The 26,571-nt window shown below is 48.6% G+C and overlaps 2 protein-coding genes across 5 annotated transcripts; one reads left to right on the top strand and one right to left on the bottom strand.

Annotated features, from left to right (window-relative positions):
- The first annotated feature begins 4,074 nt into the window (after positions 1–4,074).
- Positions 4,075–26,309, top strand: LOC120762187 (F-box only protein 6-like). Of its 3 annotated transcripts, none has more exons than XM_040084300.2 (7): positions 4,075–4,199; positions 20,189–20,337; positions 22,567–22,880; positions 23,493–23,619; positions 24,320–24,415; positions 24,749–24,884; positions 25,632–26,309. In XM_040084300.2, exons 3-7 carry the CDS (start codon positions 22,622–22,624, stop codon positions 25,776–25,778), a joined length of 765 nt encoding a protein of 254 aa, XP_039940234.1. In that variant the 5' UTR covers positions 4,075–4,199; positions 20,189–20,337; positions 22,567–22,621; the 3' UTR covers positions 25,779–26,309. The 3 variants fall into 3 exon arrangements, with proteins under 3 accessions (XP_039940234.1, XP_039940235.1, XP_039940233.1); XM_040084301.2 differs by lacking the exon at positions 4,075–4,199 and adding an exon at positions 17,756–17,893; XM_040084299.2 differs by lacking the exons at positions 4,075–4,199; positions 20,189–20,337 and adding an exon at positions 22,371–22,455.
- Positions 15,577–21,947, bottom strand: LOC120762188 (F-box only protein 2-like). Of its 2 annotated transcripts, none has more exons than XM_040084302.1 (6): positions 21,821–21,947; positions 20,143–20,466; positions 18,938–19,064; positions 18,747–18,842; positions 18,273–18,408; positions 15,577–17,871 (listed from the first exon to the last, which is right to left on the bottom strand). In XM_040084302.1, the coding sequence occupies exons 2-6, from the start codon at positions 20,384–20,386 to the stop codon at positions 17,737–17,739; spliced, it is 738 nt and encodes a 245-aa protein (XP_039940236.1). In that variant the 5' UTR covers positions 20,387–20,466; positions 21,821–21,947; the 3' UTR covers positions 15,577–17,736. The 2 variants fall into 2 exon arrangements, with proteins under 2 accessions (XP_039940236.1, XP_039940237.1); XM_040084303.2 differs by having other exon boundaries at positions 20,143–20,408; positions 21,821–21,930.
- Positions 26,310–26,571: the final 262 nt, after the last annotated feature.

A 26,571-nucleotide genomic window follows, 5' to 3' on the forward strand; every position in this document is an offset into this window, starting at 1 on the left:
ACTTAAGGAATAACTCACCTTTGTTGCTGAGATCAGACTCTGAAAAGAGCATCTCCCCATTATAAAACAAACAAACAAAAAAATCAGTTATTGATACAAGAAATGGTGTTTAGCATAATTGAATCTGAAATTTCTTACTATCTAGTCCCTTTTCTGCTCTAGTAAGACTTAACCAGTTTTGCACTTCTGCTTTTCTACGGAACACGTAGTAAAGGCTTTCTGAGGATGCTGGGCTGGTAGAAGTTGTCCCAGTGCTCTGAGGAGGGACAGGAATACCTGAAGCCAGTCTTCTGTGTCTGAGGTGGTGTTTGAGGCAGGGCAGGTAAGGGCAGGTGTGTTCAGGAGCTGACCAGGCAGGGTGAGAGCAGGAGGGTGATTTGGTGGTGGCAGGGTGAGAGCAGGAGGGTGGTTTGGTGGTGGCAGGGTGAGAGCAGGAGGGTGGTTTGGTGGTGGCAGGGTGAGAGCAGGAGGGTGATTTGGTGGTGGCAGGGTGAGAGGACGAATGAAATCTGGTGCATGGTAGCTGCAGCCTGGTGGGCTTGAAGGAAGAGATGTGAATCCAGAGTAGTTTTACTCATCTGAGCACCACAGGTCCCATACTGTGTGACTGGGGGGAAACTGCTGCTGCTCTGTGCCTTGGTTTCTCTGGTGGAAAGCCACGTCTGTGAGGCACACGGGGAATGTTGGCTGTGGAATTGTGGGGTCTTGCTGGGCTCTGAGAAGTGTGTTCTTGCCAACATTTTAGACCTCCCTGCAGTCTCCTGGTGTCTGGTGTGTGCCCAGGGGTTCTGTGTGGTTTCTGTCTTTGGGGGAGGCAGTTCTTGAGAGGGCTGAGGCTCTGGAGGAGAGTTTGTAGTGATTGCTGTAAAGGGGGGAGCTGGCACTGAGGGTTGGGGTTTGTGGCTCTTCCTCTGGCCAGTCAGACTTTCCTTTCTCCCTCCATGTGAGCATTTCTGAGCTCTGCTGTGGGAGGTGACAGTGGATGAGTGACCTCTCTCCTAAGGCAGGTGTTGGGTCTGGTGGGTGATTGGGAGCAGGCTGAGGAGATGGCTCTGGGGAAATGTCATTGCAGCCTTCCAGAACATGAAAAAGGCTTATGGAAAAGGAGGGAGAGTGGCTTTATACATGAGCTGATAGTGATAGGACACAGAGGAATGGTTTTAAACTAAAATAGGAGAGATTTAGATGAGATGTTAGGAAGAAGTTCTTCATTCAGAGCATGGTGAAGGCCCTGGCACAGGTTGCCCAGAGAAGCTGTGGTTGCCCCATCCCTGGAAATGTTCATGACCAGGTTGAATGGGGCCCTGAGCAACCTGATCTCGTGGTTGGTGTCCCTGGCCATGGCAGGGAGGTTGGAATTAGGTGGTCTTTAAGGGCTGTTCCAGCCCAAGTCTTTCAATCATTTTGATTTGTGTGTCACACAGAGTGGTGCTGACCCATGGGTAACCTTAGGCAACCACCTCTGTTTTCCTTCCTTGGACTGCAATATTTTCCTTGTGCAGAACCAGCCTTTATTCCGGTTTTGAGTATTTAGTTTAGCATTTTTCTACTCACAAATACATAGCAGTGAATCTTAAAGTACCCCCAGGGCATGTCTGTAGGACATACCTGTGATTGCAGCTAATCAGGGCTGTAAGTGCCTCGTTGGGCTGATGCCAGGGCACTCAAGCACACTCAGAGTCAAGCTTGCCTCTCAAGCCCTTCTCCTGTGAGGCAGAAGAACACATTTCCTCCAGGTTACTGTGTGCCAGGGGAGGGAAAACCTCAGCATTACAGCTGCAAGTGAGCCTTTCTCATCTCAAGTTAGGAAAACCTGCAGACTCTTATCCCGCTCCTAATTAATAGAATCTATTCTACTTTCATTGCACGACACTACTTAACTCCTTAGAAAGGAGAAGACAATTATTTTGGAGCATTAACAGCTATCTTAATTTAATGTTGCGTGGAATAGCTGATGCAGAAAGAAATCTGAATTTTTATGGCTACCACGGTCCAAAGTCTGCCTAGCCAAAAGGAAAATACTTTTTTACCTAGAACAAAGGGAGGAATGAGTCAAGAAATAGATAAGGGGCAAAACATTTTTCTCTCATGTCTCTTTTCCCACAGATTCATTGCTGTGTGCCAGAAGACAGCAGTTGGTCCTTGTCAGTGGGGGGAACACTGTACCCTGAGCCCAGATATTTGCAGGTGAATCCTGTGCCTTTGTGATGCTGAGTTACCTCTGTGCCACGACATAATTTAATTCAAACCTAGAGATGATGCAGATAAAAAGCTGAGCATTCCTTAGGAAAAGCATGTTCTAGTCTGGACTGAGCTTGTGTGAATCCTCTCATCAAATCCTCAGCAATAGGGTAAGTGCTGCCTGTTACCAGTTGTCATGAGCCATAGTCCCAAAGGCTTAAAAATAAAAAACTCTGGTGACACAGCTGAGCGTGGGACTGCTGGTCAGAACAGAAATCAGCGTGAGATGAGGCACCTCCTTTCTTGCTGGCATACTTTTTCTCCTAAACAGCAGACCTGTCTCTTGGGTCTCTGTTTTAAGCCAGCTTGATGGTGCTGTGTTTCTCCTACAAGGCTCTGACACAGAGAATTACTTTTAAATGCCTTTCTAAACCTTGATTGCTCGCATTGTAAGCAGATGTGGGGCTGTGTATTTGGGATACTAAACAAATATTAATTAGTAATATTTATTAATAATAAATCCTAAAGCTGGGGCACTGCCAGGTGGAGGATTTCCAGCTGTTCAGGTGGGGCCTTTCCAAGGGCCCTGTGCCTGTTTTGGTGAGACTGGGGTGCAAAACACCTGTGGAGGGTCCAACCCCTTCCCACCCTGTGCTCCTGGGAGGCCGCCAAGACTCTCACTGGGAACTGGCATTAGATGATGGATGAGATGAGCTCCTTGGCACTGGCAGCCAGCAGATCCTTCCCCAGTGATCTTTCTCCTATAGCGTCCTTTTTCTTTTAAAAGCCACCATTTCTAATGTTACAGCCTAAAGATATTGTTGAAAAGTTTCATTAAGTGTTACAGCTCATTATGGCTTTGATTGCTGTAATTTTTAAAGTGGGATGAGCCCTCTGTGAGTCTCTTTGTGTTCCCTTTTTTCCTTACATAAAGCAGAGTGCTTTACCATCCAATTACAGCAGACTTCACAGAGGTAGCTGAGGGGCAATATTAATTACCCTTTGCCCTAGCTCGTCTCTTGATACATTTTGTAATATCTCAATTATTTCCTTTTGCATTCTTTGCATTGTGAAGGGAACGTGTAAATGAAGACAACCGGGAATGTCAAGGTTTGGGGAGGGGGGAGTTGTGTGCAAAATCTCATCAGCTGTGATTCTTTCCTGTTTTCTGTGTCACCACAGCAAAGAATCAGGCCTGGGGCACAGAACCATGCACTGTTCACCAGATCCCTGCTCTCTTCCTGCTCCTGATGTCAAAGCAGGGATGGATTTCATGCCCTAACCTCAAGCACTGACCAAACCTAGTGGCAAAGTGAGAGAGTAGAGGAGATGGAAAGAGGCACCTGGCTATAGCTCCTGTGGCCAGGTACTCATTGAAGTCTCCTCCAGCTCCCACAGTGACCATTAATGACTAATTAATGGCTCCCCGTGCCCCCACTGCAGCACTGATTAATTTAACCAGCCTTGCCACTGCATACAGCGCCCACCCAGAAAAGGGGGCACACAGGTGCCCTGCTGGCACAAGGACAGCCCAGCCTGACCCGTGGACTCGGGTGTGCTGTTGTACCCAAGGCTGGTGATGGGTTTGGGTGTCTGTAAATCCAGCTCTGCTGGGATTTCCTCCCTGGCAGCAAGCCCTGGGGGATGTTGGCAGCTTTTCTGCCCCAGGAGAGCAGGAAGGAGAAGGCTTCCAGCCTGTGCTCATGGTGACCTGCACGCTCCTCTGCCTCCTCCTGTAATTTAGTGAGGCCCTGTGGTTTACAAACTGCAGACTTGGGATGATGGATGGCCAGCCTGCCCTTGGTGCTGCTACCTCAGCAGCTGCTGATTTGTTTTCTTCCCTCCCCTGCATCACAGCTGCCTGGGATCAGGGTGAGGCAGTGATTTCCCTGACCTTGAGCTCAGCATGAGTTTGCTCCTTTTCCTCCCACCACACCGATCAGCTGCTTCCCCCCTTGCCTTGGGAAGAGCTGGGTGAAGGGCAGAGAGCGCAGCACAGAGAAGCAGGAAAACCCCGGGTAAGTGCCTGGGGACAGCTGGGCAGTGCCCTGTGAGTGCCAGTGGTGGTGCTGAGGGAAGGAAAGGGGAGCAGGCAGCACCAGAGCAGGGCAGGGGCACAGAGCTGCATCCTCAGCCCCTCCAGCTGGACCTCTGGAGGGGGCCTCTGCTCTGCCCAGCGCTCCAAGAGCAGCTGCCTGCTGCGCCTGCAAGAGTTGAACTGCCTGTTCTGTCTGGCTCTCCTGCTCTTCCTCCGAGAGGAAACATGACCTGCTGCAGCTGGCAGATGATCTCCCAGCAGCTTGGCGCTGGGCAGAGGCAGGAGCCAGCCTTGCCATGGGGGACGAGCCGCTGTGTGTCAGGGAGGCTCATTTGTTGCTTGGCTGTTCGGTGTTACGTGACCCACTTGCAGCTTTTTCTTGTCTGTTTTGAAACTGTGAAATGTGCAGTAATCAAGGAGGGTTTTAATAACCATGCCAGCCCTGACATTTAAATTACAGATGGCATTTTCAATTAAACAAGCGCTCTCAGCAGGTTTAATTTAGCTATCAGTTCTGCTTTGTTCTTTAAGTGTTTCCTTAAGAACAGCGGTGAATTTAAAACTTGCTCAAAGGGAAAGGAGAATCCCCTTCAGGGACTGCTGGGTGTGCAGGGGGAAGCCAGGGGCTGAGAGGATGCTGAACTCCCCCACCCCAGGGTGCTGTCGCTCTCAGGTACCGTTTTGTGTGCCCACATGTGTGCACGTGCAGTCACAGCTCCGTGCTGCCCAGGGCACTCAGCTGGACTCGAGCACTGTGGAAAACGAGGTCGAATTTTTTTGGTGAAATTTAAAAGGTTTAATAAAAAGATAATAGGAGCTAGAGGTAAAGCGAAGGGTTAAAACAGCTGGGTGTTTGGAATTTAGCTAAGAGTACACTACTCTTTGGAGACACTTCTTAAATATTTTTTTTCATTACATTAGCCTGTTGCATATTCATAGACCCTTATGTATATTTATACTTGCCCACAAACTAGTTTATATATTTCAGGAACTGTTTTGCAGGGCCTCTCCTTGGGTCTGCCTTTTTAGAGTATGTGTGTTTTTTGGCTGCGGTTTTGGTCTTTCTTTATTATCACCTCCAGTTTGGTCTGTACTTTCTACAGATGGTAGGTGCTGATAATTAACGTGTCAGCAGTAGGGTCTTCATTATGCCTTTACTGGGTGTTATCTTAACTCTGTAGTCAGTTCAATTATAAGCATAACCGTATATCAGCTATCTCACTACTATTTTTAAGTTTTGCTAATAGTAGAAATAAAAACTGTATTCATAGAGCAAAGTTATTCCAACATTATACATATAGCATTTATCTTAGTATTTACAAAAAGCCAATAACATAAAACGTATTTACAACCAGCAGCCTGTGTGTTCTGTGGCTGACCTGTGTGCATGCCTGCCCACCTGCTCTCCTTTTCTCCACACTCTTGCCCTTTCTATCCCTTTAAACATCAATTTTTCCCACTTCCCCAGGGCACCCCAAATCCCCTCACTGTTTATTGCTTGCCTTTTCCAAGCAAAGCAAAGCTGATTCCAGCTCTGCTTAAAAACAAACTCAACAAGGCCATAAAGAACATGATGGGAATTGCTGATTGGGTTCAAAATCGTCTCCCTGCTGTCTCTGCCTTGCTTTCCCCATTAGTTACTGGATGTGCTGGTTGCTGATACCCTGAGCTCGGTTTGCACGTCCTTGTGGGCCCTGGGAGCTGCTGATGCTGGGGAGAGCTGTGCCCTGCCTCCAGGTCTCTCCCAGGAGGAGGCAGAGAGCAGCAGAGGATGGGGAGCAGTGTCCCAGCTGCTCTCCAAAGCCTGTGCTGGGAATTGCACTGGCCTGTGGCACAGTGATAACCCCAGACACAGCTACAGGGCTGCATCCTCCAGATCACGTCCTTACTGCCATGAATGAAACCCTGCCTGGATTTTCTCGACACGTGTGTGTGTTTCCAGTCCTCTGTGGCAGAGCTCACAGTGTCCCTTAGGTCAGAAATTTCTCCCGTTACCTCCGTACCCAGGTGAAACAGCTGGAGCTCTGCCCAGCACAACTTCAGGTCAACTCTCACTTGTGACCCTGGGGTGTTACAAATTCAACAATACAATGTGGGAACATCCTGCCTGGGCCAGAGCTCGGAAAGGGAATGGGATCAGGAATTGCAATGTCACTACCTGGGTTTATATGAAAGGTCTGGATGTCACAGCTCTCTGAGAGTGTGATTCTCTTGGCCATTAAAATCTTGACCATCATTTGCTTGTGGTCCTCAGCTGGTGACTTTAGTGACAGAAGTGTGTTGCATAAATTGAGGCCAAGGCCCTGCTCCTTCCTTTGGAGGGGCTGTTATGGCACTGGGAGAAGAGCTTTTCCCTTTCTGCTGAGCAGCACCCACCCCTTGTAGCTGTCAGGAGGAGCCTCCTGCATCTCTTTCCTGTGTAAAACAGGGCTGGATAATTTCATCACTGCTAATAACATTTCTAGCAAGGCAAGCTACCATAATGATAAGGGTAATTTAATCTCATGCTTCAGGGATAAGCTGAGCTCAGGAGGGGAATCAGGGAGGAATTCATTTTCCCCTTCCCTGTGGAAGCCGCTTTGCACAGTTGATCATTTGTGTTGAAAGGCTGATGCTTTCCATGGCACAGGGGCTGGGCTCCAGCACATCCCTTTGCCTGCTGCCTGTCCTGTGCCCCTGATCTGGGGCAAATGAGCCAAATTTGTTGTTCCAGAAGAAAGGGGAGGGGGGTGATGAGGGGAGGGCAGGTGCTGCCTGCCTGAGAGCCCCAGCCCCTTCCAGCCTGCTGGGCTGTGCAGGTGTGTGCTGAGACATCCTGGGAGTGGACAAGGGGGCCAGGAGGAGCAGGAGCAACCTCTGCACTCATCCCCTATGAGGTATGCTCCTGTGCAACTAGCTTGGTGTAGAAAAGCTCATGAACAGCTTTGATAGTGGTGAATATTAAAATGTCCAGCTCTGCTTTGATTTTTAACTTTTTTGGGGGGGTGAGCTAACCTATAGGGACATGCAGTGAAGTGGGATTATGAAACCAGGATGAGAATAGCAGCTCTACTGACGTCTGTGAGCTGTGGTGAATCCAAATCCCAGGACTTAGAAAGTCTCTTCCTACCTGTCATCAAAATAACAAAGAGTTCTAATTCCTGCAGTCGTATTACAAACTTTGTTCATCGTATTTATGGTGGAAACTTCATTTCAAATACCATAATTGGAGAAAGTCCTGACTGAGTCAAAACTTAGAGGAGTCTTAGGATGCAAAATGTGTCTGCATAACCTGTTGTACTCCCAGCTCCTAATTCCATCTGGAGGTGAATGTGTTTTATGGGGGTCTGGGGAGATCTCTTATCCTTCTCTTACTTTAAAGGAGCAATGTCATTTAATTACCTTATTTATGCTTGTTGGGAAGCATGAAGTGTTCTGGGCTGCGGGAATGAAAGGGACTACAGGGAATAATTTCACACAGAATGACAGAACCAACTCTGTTGGAAAAGACCTTTGAGATGATCACGTCCAACCTATGCCCTAACACCTCCTTGTCACCGTGACCATGGCACTGAGTGCTCATCTAATCTCTCCTTAAACACCTCCAGGGACGGTGACTCCAGCACCTCCCTGGGCAGCTCATTCCGATTCCCAATCACTCTTTCTGTGAAGAATTTCTTCTTAATGTCCAACCTAAACCTGCAGCTGAAGGCTGTGTCCTCCTGTCCTGTTGCTGCTTGTCTGGGAGCAGAGCCCGACCCGGCTGCACCCTCCTGTCAGGGAGTCGTGAGAGTGATGAGGTCTCTCCTGAGCCTCCTCTTCTCCAGGATAAACATCCCCAGCTCCCTCAGCTGCTCCTCACAGGATTTGTGTCCCAGACCCCTCACCAGCCTTGCTGCCCTTCTCTGGACGTGTTCAAACATCCCAATGTCCCCCCTAAACTGAGGGGCCAGAGCTGGAGCTCTCGAGGTTCAGCCTCAGCAGTGCCGAGCACAGGGGAGCAATGAGCTCCCTGCTCCTGCTGGCCACACCGTTCCTGATCCAGGCCAGGAGTCCTTTCTCCTGTACCTTTGTTGTTTATTCTTTATAATGAAGCTTCTAGAATGAATTCCTAAGAAAGGCGGTGTAAAGAAACATCCCTGTCATTAAACAGTCTTCAGAGCTGTGGTTAAAAGATTTCCAGGTGGCAAATAAATGCCTCAGTGCACTGCAGGTCAATCAACTCGGGACTGATGGTGTCTGCTCTTGCATTGAAGCTGCCCTTGATGTCTATCACCTGGTTCCCTCTCTGGCTGTGAACATGGGATGAGAAGACTGCAGTGGGGTGCACAAAAGCTCTGGTGACCGTGCTGGGAAGAAGCTCAGTAGCTCAGCCTGGGTCTAGGTCTCTTTTGAGGTTTCCCATCCCCAAAGTACCAAGGTATTGAAGCAGTACCATCAAATTTTTTGACATTCACTTGCATTTCTGCACGTTCCAGGAGGAACGCTGGGTTTGTTTTTCACTGGAGTTTTGCTCTTTTCTCTCTCTTTTCCCAGCCCTAGCAGTCGGTACAAACACAGGTGTTGCAAGCCCTGCGTGTTTGGGGGTTTTTTTTAAGGTTAATGCATCTCTTGCTTTTTCTTTATTTAATAAATATGATCTTGGTTTTTAGGCTTACGTGCCTGTATCAGAGCCCCTTTCCTCACCCTTTTCCATCCATATTGAATCCCAAACTCTCTGTTGAGAAAATAAGCGCTGACCTTCACGATTGTCTGTGAGCAGCATCTCCTTTTCTGTAATGAATGTGTCGAATCATAACTACTGCAGCTTCTCATTTCTTTGAGCTGAAGCAATCAATGCCAACAAATCAGTATATTTTCCTTTGTTTTATCTGGTTTTCCTCATAAATGCTGCTACCATTAAAATCTAGAGGAATCCTGTGCTTCCTCAAATGTGCCACATCTTCAGCACGCCCTTCCCCAGGCGGTGTAGCCAACGCCATGGGAGTGCCTCGGGAAGGATTAGTGTTCCCTGCCCTCTGTGAAAGGCTGATTTGAAGGGTCCTAGCTCAGATATTCCAGCAAACAGCCCCCTGAGGTGTCACTGAGAGCTCAGGTTGCCTCTGGGGATCCCCAAACCTGGGTGTGCCAGTTAACCCCCCCCCCAAACAAAGTGTCAGAGCTTCAACAGTGAGAAAGAGCGCTCAGCTTGTGTGTGCTGGTCCAGACCCTTCCCAGGCTGGGTGGCACCCTGCAGGCTTGGCCCGAGACAGGACCCAAGGAGCGTTTTCACATTTATTCCGTGATTTTGGATCAGTGAGTCACCCCCCTTCCTCTGTCCACTTCTGCCCAGCCCTCTCACACCCGAGCACTGCGTTCCATGACCTTGTGGGGTTGTTTGCTAACCAGAAAGATTTGTCACCATCCGTCTGCCTCTGCTGGGTGCCTTGGAGCCCGTGTGGTCCCTGGAGGCACAGAGGGAAGCGTGGGCTGGAGCTGTGCCCTCTGCTCTGCCCAGCCCAACACGAGTGGCTGACTGAGGACGGGGGGACACGAGCATCTCACACGGGGGATTGAGGATGCTGCCCGAGATGTTAAAAAGTTGCCTAGGAACCAAACTCAATATTGTTGAACTTCACCAGGTCTGCAGTGCAGAACTTGCTGCACAGGGAAAAGGAGGTTTTTTTGTTTGTTTTGTTTTTTATGGGGTTTTTTTTCTCTCTTACAAGAAATAACTCACTTTTCAGCTGTTGGAGACGGTAGTAATTGATCTAGAGCTTTGCAGTTTGCCTTCCGGAATGGTTTTATTCTTGATGTAGGAATAAAATTCTGTTAGGTCAAATACACAGCAATAAATACAAGAAGCACATTAACTTTAATATATTGGATTATTCCACTTGGTGCTGATGGGGAAAAAAACAAGATTTAATTCCCCTGGCAATGCAGGCAAAGAAAATCGCTTTTCCTGCCCGTGGTTTTTTTTTCCTGTTAAGTCATTTTTGTCTGTCAATGCTGGTGCTGCAGGCTTTGGCGGGATTTTGCTTTTTTTTTTAAGCTCATGTGAAAGTGAGATGCATTTTCCCCAAGTAAATTGTTCACAAATTCTCTCGATGCCTTTTATTTCTAGCTGTTGCAGACTCCTTCCCTAGGAGCTGTGTGGTGCTCCTGGTACTGTCAGAAAAAGGGGATTATCATGAGTTGGCAGAGTAGGGTGTGTTTTAGCTTCACCCTGCCATGGGAGTGGGCAGTGACTTCAGCACAGGCGTTCTCCTTTTTCCAGGTATGCTGGTCTTACTCCTACCCTGAAGCTTCTCAGCTGAAACTAGGATTTGCTTTTGCATGCCAACTATTTTTGTGATGTTCCACCGCCCTTCAGTGCCACAAAATCTGTTGCACTTTCCTTGTGTCTCACACTGCAGTGCTGTCTCGGGGCTCCCATGCGGTGGTGAATGTACCCAGCAGTGCATGAATGACTCCCAGGTGATATTCCTTGCACTGCTGAAGTCTTTCATCAGGCCTCATTGTCAGTCTTTGCGCTGAGTCTTCCCTCATTTTTCTGGGCGAGAAGTGACATTAGAAACTTTTCCCACAGTCCTTGCCTTTTCTAACAGATTTCTGGTTTATATTGGAAGAAGGACAGATGAGAAGAGGCAGGAATTACTTCCTTGGCAGACAGGTAGAAGATGGCTCTGCTATGGGCCAGGCAAAGAGCAGAAAGACTGCAACAGGGACTTTGTCTGGATGAGAGAAGAAAGGTCTCAGCATGATGGAGGGCAGTAACAAAGGATTTGCAAGGATAAAGCTTTTCTAGCCAAAGAGCTTTGAAAAAAGGCTGAATGCTTCTGTGTCAGGAGTCGTGTACAGGTGGGAGGGATCTGAGTTGGATGGGAGAAGGGGACTGGGAGCAGGCAGGATTGGGTTGTGTGGCTGGAAGTGTGCTGGTTCCAAAGCATCTCTCTCCTGCGTGCAAGTTGGCAGGAGAGACTGGGGAAAAGCAAAGGAGAGTGTCTGTGTGGGTAACGGAGCCTTTGCAGTGTTTTTAGCTGTCCAGGCAGAGTTACCAATAAGCCAGCCACCAGCACACAGACTCCATCTGATTGTATTTGTCTGAGAGAAGAAAGACTTCACAATAATCCTGCTGACAATTAATTAGCTTTTGTTCAGCAAGAGTGAACAAGATCTCATCTTAATCTGTTTCATTATTTTGCCTTGTACAGCACAGTCAACACAAGATTAAGTTTAATTTTCAAGTAAAATGCAAAGTCGTTACTCATATCTGGATCAGGATTTTATCTGCTTCATTTTGCAGTGCTTCATGTGTCAATATTAACGAGAGGAGCTGCACTATGTGTAGTGAGGTAGAAATTGCACTGTTTGACTTCAGCACCTTCTGCAAGGATTGCAAGTAGCAGAGCTCTGATCCTTTCTCTACCCTCTGCTCTTTGGAGAAGAAGCTTTGTGCTCAGGGAAACTTGGTTACATATATCTGTGAAAAATGAGGCTTACATTCTTGGTAAAATATAAAAAAATTAATGAAGAGACAATAGGAGACAGAAATAAAGCAAAAGGTTAACGGCCAAGAGCACACCTGTCATCTTTGGAGGGATCCTTTAAACACTTTTCATATTACATCAGCCTGTTGCATATTTATAGACAGTTATGCATATTCGTATTTTTCCACAAAGTAATTTCTGTATTCCAGGAACTGTTTTACATGACCACTCCTTGGGCCTGCCTTTTTAGAGCATTTGTGTCTCTTGGCTGTGGTTTTAATCCATTCTTCTTATCACTTCCAGTTTGGGCCTTGGTCTGTGCTTTTCACAGATGGTGGATGTTTGATAGTTGGCCTGTCAGCAGCAGGGTCCTTCACTGGATGTTATCCAGATGAGCAGACAGTTTAAGCATACTGCATCAACTATTACCACTATGCTTAATTTTTGCTAAGAGCAGAAACAAAAACTGTATCCATACAGCAAAGCCATTTCAACATTCTGCGTATAACGACTTAATACTTGTGAAGAGCCAACAGTATAACATGTATTTATAACAATATCCTGCTGCATTTCAGGGCTTCTGAACATCTGCAGTGTGCTCTGTGGGAGGCATGTGGCTGCCAAAGCTCGCTCCCCTCCCTGTCAGTGCCCAGCCCCTGTCCCTGCTGCAGTGAGATGTGTTTCCCCACGATCCATCAGCCCAACGAGCACTCTCATAGCTTTATGGCTTTATTGCAGCCTCTCTGGGAGCACTGATTGTGCTGTGGTTAATGGGTCTGCACACATACCAGCTCCAGATGAGTTACTCTGGATGCCTGCGAGGGAGGTCAGCCAAGGGCACGTGTGATGCATCGGGGACCCCCGCCTGGCTGGGGAGGGCTGCAGGGATCTGCACACGGAGCAGGTGGGCAGAGGGACTGGGAGTGCCTGGGCATGGTGCACAGGAGGCACAGACAGCCCTGCTGCTCAGGGTGAGACTCTTCTGAGTCTTGTGAGCCGCATTAAGGTTAGAAAATGCTCTGCGAGGGAAGGCGTGTTACCGATTTCAGCGATACCTCAATGCTCTAGGACAGCATTGAGCAAATTGTGCTGCTTCCACTTTAATTTGAAAGGCCTTGGTCAATGTTCAGACAGCTTTCACTGTTCTGGTTACTCGTTGCAGTTTAAAAGGCTGCCTGCATCCAAGAGAGGTGTGCTGTGTCTGCTGCCCAAGAGGCAGCAATCCTTCCGAAATGCGGAGAGGTCCCGGCTGGCAGGGATTAGCAAAGGCTGCACCGCAAACCCTGCCTGCAGGCACCGCAGGAGCATGAGGAGAAAACACACTCGAGCCTAAGCTGCAACCGGAAAAAAGCCAAGGTGCAGGGCTCAGAAGCAGACCCAAACCGCAGCATCCAGACCGGTACAATTACATCTCTTGCGCTCGCTTGGCACGGAGAGAGCCGGAACCCCAGCGGCTCCTGCCTGCAGCCCGAGTGCCCTCTGCTGTCACCGCCCAGGGACCGGGCTGCAGGGGGGTGACAGCCTCCAGCTGCGCGTGTCTGGCTGTGCCTGCCTTCTCTGTACCTGTGACATCGCTCCTCAAGTGTCAGTCTCGACCACGAGAATGTTGTTCTGGTTGTCGGTGAACCTTTGCTTTCCACCTTTGCTGTGTAGGGAGCTCGGCTCTCCGAGCAATCCTTGCGCTTGCTAGGTTCTGTGAGACTTTCCAGCTGTAGCTGTTCTCTCTGTAATTCCAAAGTTTCTCCCGAGTAGGAAAGCATCTTTAAGTCCTTATTTCCCTACTAGTTAAGGAGACTGAGGTTGCTCTGAGGACATCAGAAGGAACTAACTGCATGAAGGAGAAGCAGGGATCAGGTTAGCTCAGTGCCAGGGCTGCTGACATGTGAATTTCTTTGTCCCCTAAGGTGCCTGTATGATGTGGGACAGCAGTGAAGGAGGTATGGGAGTGGCTGCAAAGGGAGATGTGTGTCTCAGGGAGTTTCTTCACTAGTCCAGTGCTTTCCCATTCTTGGGAGGGTTTCTGCTCTCGACAGGCGTGGGTAGGTCCCTGGTTTTTCATCCCACTACCTGTGACCCTGCTGACCCTGAAATTATCTCATTTGGTTAGAGAGCATGGTGCTAATAACACATAACACCAAGGTGGTGGGTCCAACCCCTGTATGGGCCATTTACTTCAGAGTTGGACTCAGTGATCATTTTGGGTCCCTTCCAACTCAGAATAATCTGTCAATCTCTGCTACAGCTTTCGGGTGAATTTCTCTGCTGCAGTTATTGATGCTTTGCCATCCTGTTCTTCAGGAAGTTCCATTCCCAGCCTTTGTAAACTGATTTAGAAGGAATCTTGTTTCCAAACTACCCTCTCTTTTACAACTGCCTAGAACAGCTGGGCTGCAAGCAACAGGGAATTGTCAGATAGATTACTTTTATTTTTTTCCCCCAACAGTCCTATCCCCAGTCTTGAATTGCTTAGTGGGGGAGAAAACCCCTCAATCTGTCCAAAACCCCCCAAGTGGGTAATAATAGATGCTTCATATAGAAAAATTCAATTAGACTTGACAGGAGATGTATGATAGTGCTTCCTTGCCAGGACCCCATATTGCTCTGTTCTGTTCCTCTGCAAGAGACTTGCTGTGGAATTTAATATGCAAAAAAATCAACCAACCAACCAAAAACCAAAACACCAAAAAGCCACCCCCCCCCAAAAAAAAAAAAACAACAAACCACCAAAACAAAACAAGCCAACAAACCCCTTTTAACTATAATGACATTTATATCCAAGATTAACTGTGGTGGGCCTTGTAGAAAATGACAGTGATATCTTGTACAACTGCAGACACCAAGTCTAATCAGCTACCCAGGACATCAGCTGGTAGGAGCAGGACAGGGTTGTTGTGCTGTACTAGGGCTTCTCTTGGCGCCTCTGAATATTAAAGCAGCCAGGGTAAGAGGTGTTCATGTGGTGTCTTGGCAAAGGGTAAAAGGTTCCTGCCTTAAACTCTCCATCATCCACCTGTTCCATTCCACTGGGGGTGTTTGGGAAACACTTCAGTGTTCAGTGTAGCTCAGCACTGCTGGGGTGCCTTGTGGGCATGATGCCCAAAGGAACACAAACCCTTTCTGCAGCTCTTGTTGCCGTGACCAAGACTGGGAGGGGACCCTTTTATGTGGTTTTGGCTTTTTGGTCTTTTTTTTTTTTTTTTTTTTTTCCCTTCTTCATCATGAATGTTTCAGCAAGACTCAAGTTTTGTGTTTTAATGTTCAGATTTCTAAATACTCCAAGTTTGGGGGATGCAAATGTCTGGTATAAGTCACAGACCTCTTTCCGTCTGGATAGCACACGTCTGCATTGGTCACTACTGTTCCCAGAAGCTACTGTGCAGTGTCACAGCTGCCTGCTGGTGTTGGCACAGCAAAAAGCAGAAGGAAATCACGTTGAAGTGGTGGGTGACAGAGCCCTGCAGAAGCTGGGAGATTTAATACATATAAGGCCTTTTGCCAGTTACACTCAGTTTCTGTAATCCTATGAAATTGCATCATCTCAATTTCCATGAAGCCTGTAAGGTGTGAGAAACCATCACCCCCCTGCACTCCGTTTGTCTCTGATGGGTGAATTGACATTGCCTTGGAATTGGGTGTACGTGCATGGTGCAGTGTGTTTGGACTTAGTGTTTGATCAAAATTCAAAAGGTATTTGAAACAAAATATTTATAATGTGAGCAAGACTATTTTTTTTTTCCCCCATGTACCCAGACACTCACTTGCTTTGGGAATCTTGTAGTGACATGGCTAAATGTGAGTAATTGCTCCCCTGAGGTCAGCAGTAGCTTTTGTGAGCAGCTCTGTGAAGCAGAGGTGGATATTCTCTGTAGTGAGGCTGCAGGCACAGAGTGTCTGGGAAAACACCTCTTGGAGGGGAGTGGCAAGGTCAGCACAAGATTTGCAGGCTGCCCCTGACAGCCAGTGTGAACATGAGGGGTGCTAACATAAAGAGGGAGTGCCGGGAGAAAAGGCCCGAGGCAACTGCAGAGCCGCTGGGGAGGCTGAGAGCGTTCAGAGAAACCCAACGCGGGGACCACGCTCCTGCCTCCTATGGACAAGGGCCACAATATCTGAGGGCTTAATCCTGAGGTTTATCCTGACTGTAAGATGGTGACTTAGGGGAGGATGAGTTTAACAATTGCATTGAGGTGTGAACTATTGATCCCCTTACTATACTGATTGCCTAGGGACAAATGGAGGGATGGTTTCTTCTGAGGGGCAGGGAGCTGGCAGTGCTGAATATTAACTAACAGCTGCACTAAAGAATAAGGGTGGGTAAAGCAGCACTGCATGACAGCGTGTGCAGGGGTAAGCGAAGGGAAACAATTAAATTCTGAACTGATTCTGGTGCCTCCTGGGTCAGAACTGAGGTTGAACTCACAGTAGAGCTAGTGAGAAATGACCTGGAGGGCGTGCAGCAGGGCTGGACTCTGTAGAAGCCTTCCTGTACCTTCTCTGTAAATTGAATTAATTCCCACTGCTTGAAATGCACCTTCGCTTGCTGTTACGCTGCAGACCCATTGCACATGAAGTGCTTCCCATGGGTCCAGGGTGCTGGGGAACAGAGCAGGTACCTCTTCCAGGGACACCCATGGTATTACACACGGTGCAGTGACTCCTGCTTTTGGAGAGAGCTGGCTGACATGCTCCACATGTCAGAGTATTTCAGCACAGGGGACAAATACCCCATACGCAAGAAAAAAATCCACACACAGTTGTGTCACTTTATTATGTTTGCCTGGACTCTGGCGTGTGTGTGGCACCCGGGTGCAGCTGTGCAGGAAGGCTGAGGAAGCAGCATGCACAGTGTCCAGGTGGGAAGCTCTTTCCTTTGGCTGCAGGCACTAACAGTCACTGCATGTGTAAGGGGGCACTTAAATGGCAGCCCAGGGGAGGGAAGACAGACAGATGGACACAAAAATATAAATACTTTCTCTAGGCAACACCAGCTCTGTTAGGGGATGCTCTTCTGGGTGGAATAACTAGCAGGGACAGTCTTGGTTCAGGAAAGCTCAGCGCTCTGTTCAGGATGGGCTCACAGCCCTGGCTGTTATCAAGAAGCACAAGTGGGAGACTGAAGTGTCGTCTTGTCAGCGGGCACATGGCAGAGGCAGATACGTACTTCTTGCAGACACAGTCAGTAGAGGTGGAGAGAGGCCAACAGCTTTCTGGCTCCTGGAGCAGACTCACACTGGATGCTTGTTTCATGAAGCATGCAGAGGCCAGGAAGAGGTAAATGAGTTTGTTTTCATTTGCTCCTGGACTCTATCCCTAATTTTTTTTTTAACCCATTTCCCTAAGTTGTTGTCACCTCTTTCTCACCCCCAGCAATTACTCTCAGACGCCATCTATCTGAGGGAGCCAAATGAAGCCCAGGACTGGACACCAGACAGGTTTCCCTTCCCAACACTTTCCTTGATAAATGGATGCTGGGAACAGTGTAATTTTTAGTTAGCACTAAAAATTAAACTAATAGCATTGACAGCCAAGCTAGAGCCCCCTCTGAGGTAAACAATGTTACCCATTTATAAACGGGAAAAGCAAAGGTTCTCACAACAGGTCATGGAAACAGTTGGGGACAGGGCCCTGGGCTTCCCTGCTGTTTTGAGACACAGGGGCTGTGGGGTTTTTTTATTCTTTTCTGCCCACTCTAACTTCCAGAAAATATGCTTAAAGTATCCCTTCAAGTTAAGGAATGCCCAAGTCTGGGAAGCAGGCAGGAGAGATATCTGACTCAGGCTGGGTGCTAGAGATTAAAGAGAGGAGGGCTGCAGGACTTTTAGGTGATCTGATGGAGAACATCAGTGCAAGAGCTGAGGCTGAGTCTTTGGTGCATTCACAAATCCATTCACATTCTTTGCATAGTCCTCTTGAGGAGGGATGGGTGGTGGCTCCTGGCATCTTGCACGCACGTTCCTATGCAGAAAGGCTTTATGGCCAGAAGCAGCACCCTGCAGAAACCATCCAAAGGCATGGGGATGCCCTGAGGGAAGTGAGCTCCAGCATGCAGATCCTGGTTAAGCACAGCTACGGCTCCACTGTCACAGTGCTGTTGGTGACACGCACACCGTACCAGCCCTTCCAGAACAGCGTGTCCTGGCCACCGTGCTCAAAGCGGACAAAACGGACCCCAGGCCCATAGCTGGAAAAGGTGTGGGAGATCTTCGGGACAAGAGACAAAAGAGTAAGTGTCAATAAGTGTCAAACCACCACAAACCTGCTGTTGTTCAGTGCACAGAGCCTTCAGCCACACTGCCCCCAGTCAGAGCTACCAGGCTGGGTAACAGTGGGGACATTTATTACAGTGGGAGAAGCTTTGATCCCATTGTTCCAAGGCCACTTAATCACTCCCAGTTGGACATCTTCAATTTACACCTGCTAGTGGTGACTCAGCAAGTTTCCAAGTGTCCTGCAAAGCAGCCTCCCTTTTCCTTTTTCAATCACAAGGTCATGGCACCAGAGAACACATGACAGAGCCTTCTCCTCCCCTTGGAGAATCCTTAAAAATATTCCTGATTCATGTAGGTTGGGTGTCCCCTGCTGAGCCCATAGCAGCAACTCACCTCAGCCCAGCTGCCATCATTGTCCTGTGGGATGGTGACAGTCTCACTTTTGTATTCAGCCAGCACATCCTCATTCTCAGAGAGCAGCTTCACACACAGCTCATAGAGGCAGCCAGCATCACTGCGTCCTGCGTACCTGCAAGGAGATCCAAGCTGTTGGCATTACCTGGAAGAGCTCTGCAGAGGCTCCCCCATGCTCACCAAGTTACTGCAGCCTTGGTTTGAGATGGAAATCTGCAATGGTTCTTAGCCCAGCCCATCACCTCCCCTCATTCACCACAGGAACCTGGGCTTTGGAGTGCACGTGCTCCAACTGTTTAAAGCCTGTGGGAGCTGCCTGTGAGCCCTGTGCCACACCCAGGATCCTGGCAGCTGAGGTTTTAAGGCCCAGTTTATAGGAGGTCTGTGCCCTCCCTGCTCCTCCTTTTCTTAACCCTCTGCCTGTCTGTCCTCAGAGCCTGTCTTAATACTTACCAGTCTCTTACCATGATTTTAGGCTGGGTTGTATCCATCAGCTCTTCCCAGTAGCCCTCAGCCCTAAGGTCAATGACCTGAGCCTTTCGACACCACCTGAAACAGAAGTTAATTGGTATCACAGTCTCTCCTGGGACTAGGGGAACCAAAAAAAGCCCCATTTCCTGAATAACAGAAGAAAGCAGCCTTACTCATAAGATGTAACAAAGTATTTATGGACTTCTTCACTAGGAAATTCTTTTCCAAAGTCCCCCGGGAGCTCTTCAATTTTCCAGCCATCACCTCCATTCTCTACCTCTCCCCAGTGCTCCAAGTCTTCTGCAAATGGCAGAAAAGAGACTTGGATGAGTCCTGTGGGTGTGGGGAACTCGACCATCTCCCACTGGAACCTTCCACTGACTTGTGAAAGTTTGATACTAGACACAGAACTGATTTTCTATGTAGACTATATGTTTGTTGAGTAGAGGTCAGGCAAAAAACCTTTAGTATGACTGGGCCTAATCACACCAAATTTTAACATTCCCCAGCAGAGTGGCTGTGTATGTGTGGGTTTAAGAAAGTACTTCAGGGAAAGAATTTAGGTATTCTGAACAGTGTGTCAGCATTTTCAGTGTCACAGCACACAAAGACTCTGGGGACAGATGCTGATTGCTTTATTTCTAAGTTTTCTAAAGCACTTAGTGGTATTTTCTGAAGCAGTAAGACCTTAAACATCGGGGTTTTCTAGAGGGAAATCTGGATGTTGGAAAACTTTGCAGAAGGTCATCTGTAAACAAAATGGGGAAGCTGTGTGGATACTGCTTTGGTCTATGATGTGTGAAATTGTTGCTGCTTAGGTTGTGAGGCTTGGTTACTGCTGATTATTGCTAAGCAGCTTGTAGCTCTGGCAAGTGAAGTGCACAGAGTCAGAATAACGGCACATGGGGTGTGTGCCCAGTCTCTAACATGGGCTGTGGTGAGGAGGGTAAAAACGCAACCAGCCTGAGCTGCTCCAAGGAAAAAAGCCTGAAGGCCTTGGTGACCTGAGGGCAGACTCGGCCCTGAGCTGGGAAAAGCTTTCATCTCATGGCTCAGCAAGAAGCAATACAGAAACAAATGCCACGGCCATTACTGTGTTTCTGCAAAGGACACCTTTGTGTCTCCAACATGATTTAGATCCCTGCAGAGGTTATATAAAGTTAATGTCATGTAAAGCCCTTTGCAAAGGCAGATTATCAAAGGCCTTCGTGCTCATTAAATTATTTGGCTGCATGGATTGAATGATTTGACTCTTGGGCAGGGAGAAAATTCTGCAACCTGACAGCAACTAAGATCTATTTTCAAAGATCAAAGATACACAATTCTCAGTGACTGGTCATCTCTCTGACACCTTGAAGCTGGTTGTGATGTCTCTCACCTTCACCACATGGGTTCTTGATGAGATTCTTCCTTTTCTTACTCAGGAAGTAGAAGTTTTGCCAGTTCTCTGCATCTGACTCTTCTCTGGTGAGGCCTTCCTGCTGACACTTCAGGATCCAAAGTGCAGCTCCATCAACCAGGTTCTTCCACTGGCAGCAGACCAGGCGGCACACCAGCACCAGCTCCACTGCAGGTATGGAAGCCAGGATTCGGATCAGGACTGCGTCGGGGAGGGACTCCATCCCTGGGGCAGGCTGGGCCGAGCTGAGAGAGAGGGTGGAAAGGAGTGGTGAGGGTTTCCCACCCTCAGCAATGTCAGCCCCTGATGCAGTAGAAAAAAAGGGCAAAGAAATATGTTATCTGAAGGCACGATTTTTCTTCCTAGCCTCAAGGTCTCCTGTTCCTTATTAAGCTAATGTCCTGATGCAGATTATTATTTTTATATTCTAAGTAAAAGCCCTGAATTAAATCTGCCTACAAAATGTATGTATTTGACAACTGCAATTGTGGGCAGTTTGATCATTTTCCAGGCTGGAATCAGTCCTTCCAGAATCTCTGCTGCTGCAAAAATCATTTTCTTAGTAACGATTTCCTCTGCAGAGGGAGGCACATGGGTGTCTGCACTGCCTTTAGGAACATCCCTGATAACAAATGCTGCAAAGCAGTACTCAAATATCAGCATTAAGCATCTTGGCAGCCACCTTTGCAGTGGTTCACTCTGTATCTGACAGGCTTTCCCTCAGAGTGCTGGCACTTAATCGCCTTAGTCAGGAGCCTGTAAAAAGTAAAGGTTAGAGCAAAACTCAAAATAACTCAGCTGATGTCTATTGTCTATGCCCTCATAACTGGAGAAATTAACTCAGAAGTGTTTGCTCTAACATCATGTGCTAATTCTGAACTCCAAAGAGCTCTCTGCTGCCCTGAGTTCTAGGTTCAGGTGCTGCAGGACTCTGGAAAGATGAGTGTGCAGATTCAGAGCCCATGTCATCCGTGAGGGATGCACTGTGACACTGCTTTTGTGTCAGCTGAGTCCTGGTGCTGGGAAGCTGCTGAGATTGCAGCAAACCGCATGGATGCAGCCAAACTTCTCAGGAATGACTCATTAAGCCTGGGAGAGGACTAAGAACAGAGGTGAAATACCCTGGCATGCAACTTAACAAAATACAACGGTGCCAAACCTGGCACGGAAGGAAAGAAATAGGGATGCCGTAACAGTATCCTAAATCTAGACGTTCAGATGTGTCCTCTATCTGCACTGCACCGAGCAGAGGCAAACTGTAATTTAAAATTCCCCAGTTTTTATGGAGACAGCATTACTGATTTCCCATTCTCCTTACACTTCCAACACTCAACCACAGTCCCGAAGGCTAAAATGCAATTTTTAAAAAGCAGGCGGGAGGGATCATGCTGGTTTCATCACAGGAATTTCAGGAGCCGCTCCTGCTCCCTGCCTGCTGATGGAGCACTGTCAGCCAGGCTTCCTCCCGCACTCGGGAGAAGAGCAGAGGTACCTTACCTTTCCCACCCCAGTTAAGCATCCAAGCCGCGAACCGCTTTGCATCACGAACACGCTCCCGGGCAGCGCCCATCCTTTGATGTGCTCGGGGCACATGCGTGTCCCTCCTCTCTCCCCGGAAAACCCGCAGGGGCTCAGGGGAGGCACCGAGCGCTCTTACCTAGGCCGCTGCTGCGAAGGTTAGCCGGGCTGCCCCGATCAGGGTCGGCGTGTCGGAGGGGAGCGACCCGAGCCCTTGTGAGGGAGGACCGCGGCCCCGCCTCCGGTGCCCCCGCCCCGCCCCATGAGGGGTCTCGGCCCCGCCTCCGCTGCCCCCGCCCCATGAGGGGTCTCGGCCCCGCCTCCGCTGCCCCCGCCCCATGAGGGGTCTCGGCCCCGCCTCCGCTGCCCCCGCCCCATGAGGGGTCTCGGTCCCGCCCCCGCTGCCCCAGCCCCATGCGGATCTCGGTCCCGCCGCCCCAGCCCCATGAGGGGTCTCGGTCCCGCCGCCCCAGCACCATGAGGGTCTCGGTCTCGCCCCCGCTGCCCCAGCCCCATGAGGGGTCTCGGTCCCGCCGCCCCCGCCCCATGAGGGGTCTCGGTCCCGCCCCCGCTGCCCCAGCCCCATGCGGGTCTCGCCCCCGCTGCCCCAGCCCCATGCGAGTCTCGCCCCCGCCCCATGAGGGTCTCGGTCCCGCCCCCGCAGCCGCCGCCCCGCCCCATGAGGGGCCGCGGCCCCGCCCCCGCTGCGCCGCCTCACGGAAGGGCCGCGGTCCCTCACATCCGTGTCCGGGAAGCGTAGATGGGAGGAGCCAGGTGAGCCCGGGGCCGGGGCTGGGGTCGGGCACGGGGGGAGCGGGCCTGGGGCCGGGCGGGCTGTCCGCGGTTCTGTCCGTAACGAGGGGAAATTGCCTTTTCTTCCGGCAGCTCGGCCCGTCGTACCAGGGATTTCCCATCGCCCTCCGGGGGCCCGCGGTCTGCCATGACGACAATCGGCGATCTCCCCGAGGATGTGCTGGTAGAGCTGCTGTCGCTGCTGCCCGCCCGGGACCTGCTCCGCTCCTGCCGGCTGGTGTGCACGCAGTGGCGGTACGTGGTGGACCTGAACACGCTGTGGAAGCGCAAGTGTCAGCGCGACGGGTTTTACCGTCAGAGCTTGGACAGAAGCGTCTCTGACTGGAGGACCTTCTATATGCTCTGCCACTTGAAGAGAAACTTAATCAAAAACCCATGTGCTGAAGGTTTGTTTCATTATCTAATGAAGGACTAAGAGTTTCCGAGCAGTAAGAATGAGTCAGTGTCCTGCATGCCTAAAGTGCTGCTGGTGCTGTGGGACTGTCCAGCTTGGCTGTAGCTCTGCTAGGACAGATTCACAGCTCAACTCCTGCAATAAAACTGCTCTAGGGAGATAGGTATGTATTTACTAATACTTGTGGTTTTAGCCAGAAAAAAACTGGTGTTGTAAGGCCCCAGTACGGCAGGCAGTGGCAATTAATTCGCGCTGTAAGTACAATGTGGTAGTGAAACGATCAGGTATTGGGATTAAACATTTGGGCAGCTGGAGAACTTTTGTTGCCAAAGACTTGACTAATAATGACTACAGTAATCCTGCTTTATTGCTGCTGATGATTTTCTGATGAGGTCAGAAATCTGCTAGCTACTGTCCTAGATGCTGACAGCCACATTAAAGGTAATGGCAGCATAATGACAGGAGTCACTTACAGCTGTAGGAAAAATACAGTGGATCTGAAAACTTCCTAGAATTCTCCTATTGCTGATTCTAACGAAAGCAGAGATCCTGCTGCTAGCTGAAGTGAGGTCCTAACCCTCACCTTGGACACATGTGTTTTTAGAGATCTTCCAGCACTGGACACTTGATGCTAATGAAGGAGATCAGTGGAAAATTGAGGATCTGCCTGGAGCTCATGGAAATAATATGCCAGACCCGACAGTACACAAATACTTTGTCACTTCATATGGGTAAGAACTGGATTCCAGTAACCTGGAACTGGAAAACCTGCTTCCTCCCATCTGTTTGGAAAGGCACCATGGTTAAAAGGCTGGCGACAGGTTACTGAACCTTAGATCACCTGTGGGAAAAGGAAGGAGCTTCATTAACCCTTTGTGCCAGTTAATCTAAAGAGATGGGTATTGCTGAGAGAATTGATCACGGCAGGTAGGCTAAATTTCTCTGCCTACCAGGAACTTCCTGTAATTTTTATAGTTAGGATAATCCAATGGGATCCCTGCTTCTCCTCTCTCCAAGGTGGTAGGAAGAGGTTAAGGATCAGGCAAACCTAATCAACTGCATTTACATGACAAGGTCAAAACTCTCTAACCTCCAGGAGTGGTAGGTGTGTCACACTAACGACTTGTAATAAAAGCTGTCACCAGAGGAGGATCAAAGGCTTTTACAAGCACTAGGCACTAGTTTCCTGTTACCAATACTTAAGTACATGGACCCCTCTTAATCCAGCCTGTAGGTAACTATTCTTTTTATCTTGGGGTGAAGCTAACTCAGTGTATTTTCTTGTCATGTTCTGGCTATAGATAAGGCAGGGTTTAGCCAGGTCAGCTTCATGGGCCTTCAGGATCTGGGTGGGTATTACAGCTGTCAGGGAAGGGACAGCAAGAGGGAAGAGATGTGTTCTGTGGAATTGTATTTCTGTGTCTGTTCCAGGCCATGCCTCAAGTCTCAACTCATTACCCTGAAGAAAGAAGGCTATTGGAATCAGCTGATGGATGAGAAACGGCCTGAAATTACAGTCAAGGACTGGTGAGTGGAAGCACTGAAAATTACAATTTCTGGCATTGGCCTAGAGGCAAGCTAGGCTTCTGGAGCTTTTCATGCTATAAAATCAGTTCTTTATTCTTTGGGAGTTGTAGTTCTTGAGTAAATAAGCTAAATCTAAACTCACTCAGTGGACTACAAGGTGCCAGTCCTGTAAAGGGTAGGACAGCTCTAAGTTCTAGAACTTCTCTATAGCTATGGGGACGACATTCCTTTTCTTCTGCAGCCAGGGAACCCCTTGGAGACTGCTTTTGAAAAATAAAGAAAACTGAATGCTGTACCTACAGCCCTGCTCCTTGATTCCTCCTGCCTCTCCAGGTACGCTGCCAGGTTTGACTGCGGGTGCCGCTACGAGCTCACAGTGAGGCTGCTCTCGCAAGATTACATCGCCCTGGAGGAGTTCCACCCCGAGCCAGTGGTCATTGAGCAGTGGAGTGATGCCAAGTGGAGAGAGGTGAGCAGCAGCCCTGGAGGCAGGAGCTTTACAGCAGTGTTGTGACACGTGTGTTGCAAGTCTTGCTTGGCCAGAAGTGCCAGTGGACTTTCTCTGCTCTTCAGCCTCCTCTATTCTAGAGAGAAGGTGAGTCAGTCCTTGCTATTGATGATGCTGAAGAAGCAGCAGTGTTCTGAATGAAACAGGTGCTATTTTTAGGTGCCCAGCATTTTCTAGAGAGTATCCTGTGGGCTTTTGTGTTGTTTTAGTGCAGTCTTTTTAATTGTTTCTTGGTTTTATGTAATAAAAAGTAATTAAGTAACAAGAACAGATTTTAGGGGTTTTCTGGATCAAAAAACTGTTTTAAAACTACGGCATGGATAACCAAGTACTGCAGACTTAACTTTTCTTAAATTGTTACAGGAGTTTAACTGGTTTGATTTGCTGTACATTCTGCGTTAGATGTTACACATGCACTTAAGAATCAAGCTTAATGATAGGATTAAACTTCAATTTCATTAACTTAAATTTAACTCAGGATTTTGAGGAAAAGGCTGAGTGAGAAAAGTTTCTTTCCACTACCCCCCTCACCCACCCACCCCCCCCCCCAAAAAAAAAAAAATAGGGGGTATGGTTCACTGTCAAAGAAAGGTATCTGGGCTCAGAAAGAGCTCATTCTAGGACTCACACAGGGTATTTTTTTCTGAGCTTCTAGGTGAGCGCTGGTTTATTTAGGCAAATTTAAGAGGAATTCTCTTTTCTTTCCAGATTTCTCACACCTTCCAGAATTACCCAGCAGGAGTTCGTCACATCTGGTTTCAGCACGGAGGCCACGACACCCAGTTCTGGGCAGGATGGTATGGGATCCGTGTGACAAACAGCAGCATCACCATTGGGCCCCAGACGTCATCATGAAGCACAACATAAGGGTTTGCTTTTACCTCAGGACTGTAACCGGTGGCCTCAGGTGCACTATTTGCCTGTACTCTCTGGGTTTGTCCTAGCTTTCTCTTGCAGCTCTTGTTCACAGCAGAACTCCTGCAGGCCCAGCCCTTTGGAAAGGCTTCTGTCTTCATCTTCCATCCTCTTCTACCATGGATGCTACTCCAATTACTGGTGCCCTTCCACAGAAAAACTGGGACAATTAAATCTGAGGTCTATCTTTTCTAGTTAATACATTCTTATGCTAACACACACAGTCTTTAAGACACTTTCTTGTTTATGGAACTTAAGAAAGATAAGGCTAAATGCTTAATTTCAGATTACCAATGATATCTACACGGACTCTGCCACAGATTGTTTTGTATGGTATTTTCTTTCCTGTTTCAGCTTTAAGATTCAGTTAAGATTTATGATCTGCATCAGACCCTTCATAGCATCAAGAAACTGTCACCCTTATTCCTAAGTGCTGTGTCTCTGGTAATGAATTACTTACCCTTTCTCTAAGTGTGTATGATCAAAATGATATCTGCCCTCCTAGCCAAAACAGTCCCTTGGTGTTTGAATAAACAGGTAGAGAAAGAGGAGGTAAGGAGTCCCTTCAGGCAGCTGCCTAACAACACAAGTGCCTTTTGATTGTGCTGGGCTTTTCCCACATCACCTTTGGTTTGTACTGAGCAGTGTAACCCAACATAAAATGTTAAAGCAGTGCCCAGACGTGATCTGTAATGTTTCTACACTTGTTACTTGGAGGAAGCAGGAGGTGCTG

This window comes from Hirundo rustica, chromosome 22 (assembly GCF_015227805.2).
Source record: "Hirundo rustica isolate bHirRus1 chromosome 22, bHirRus1.pri.v3, whole genome shotgun sequence".
NCBI classification, from domain to species: Eukaryota; Metazoa; Chordata; class Aves; order Passeriformes; family Hirundinidae; genus Hirundo; species Hirundo rustica.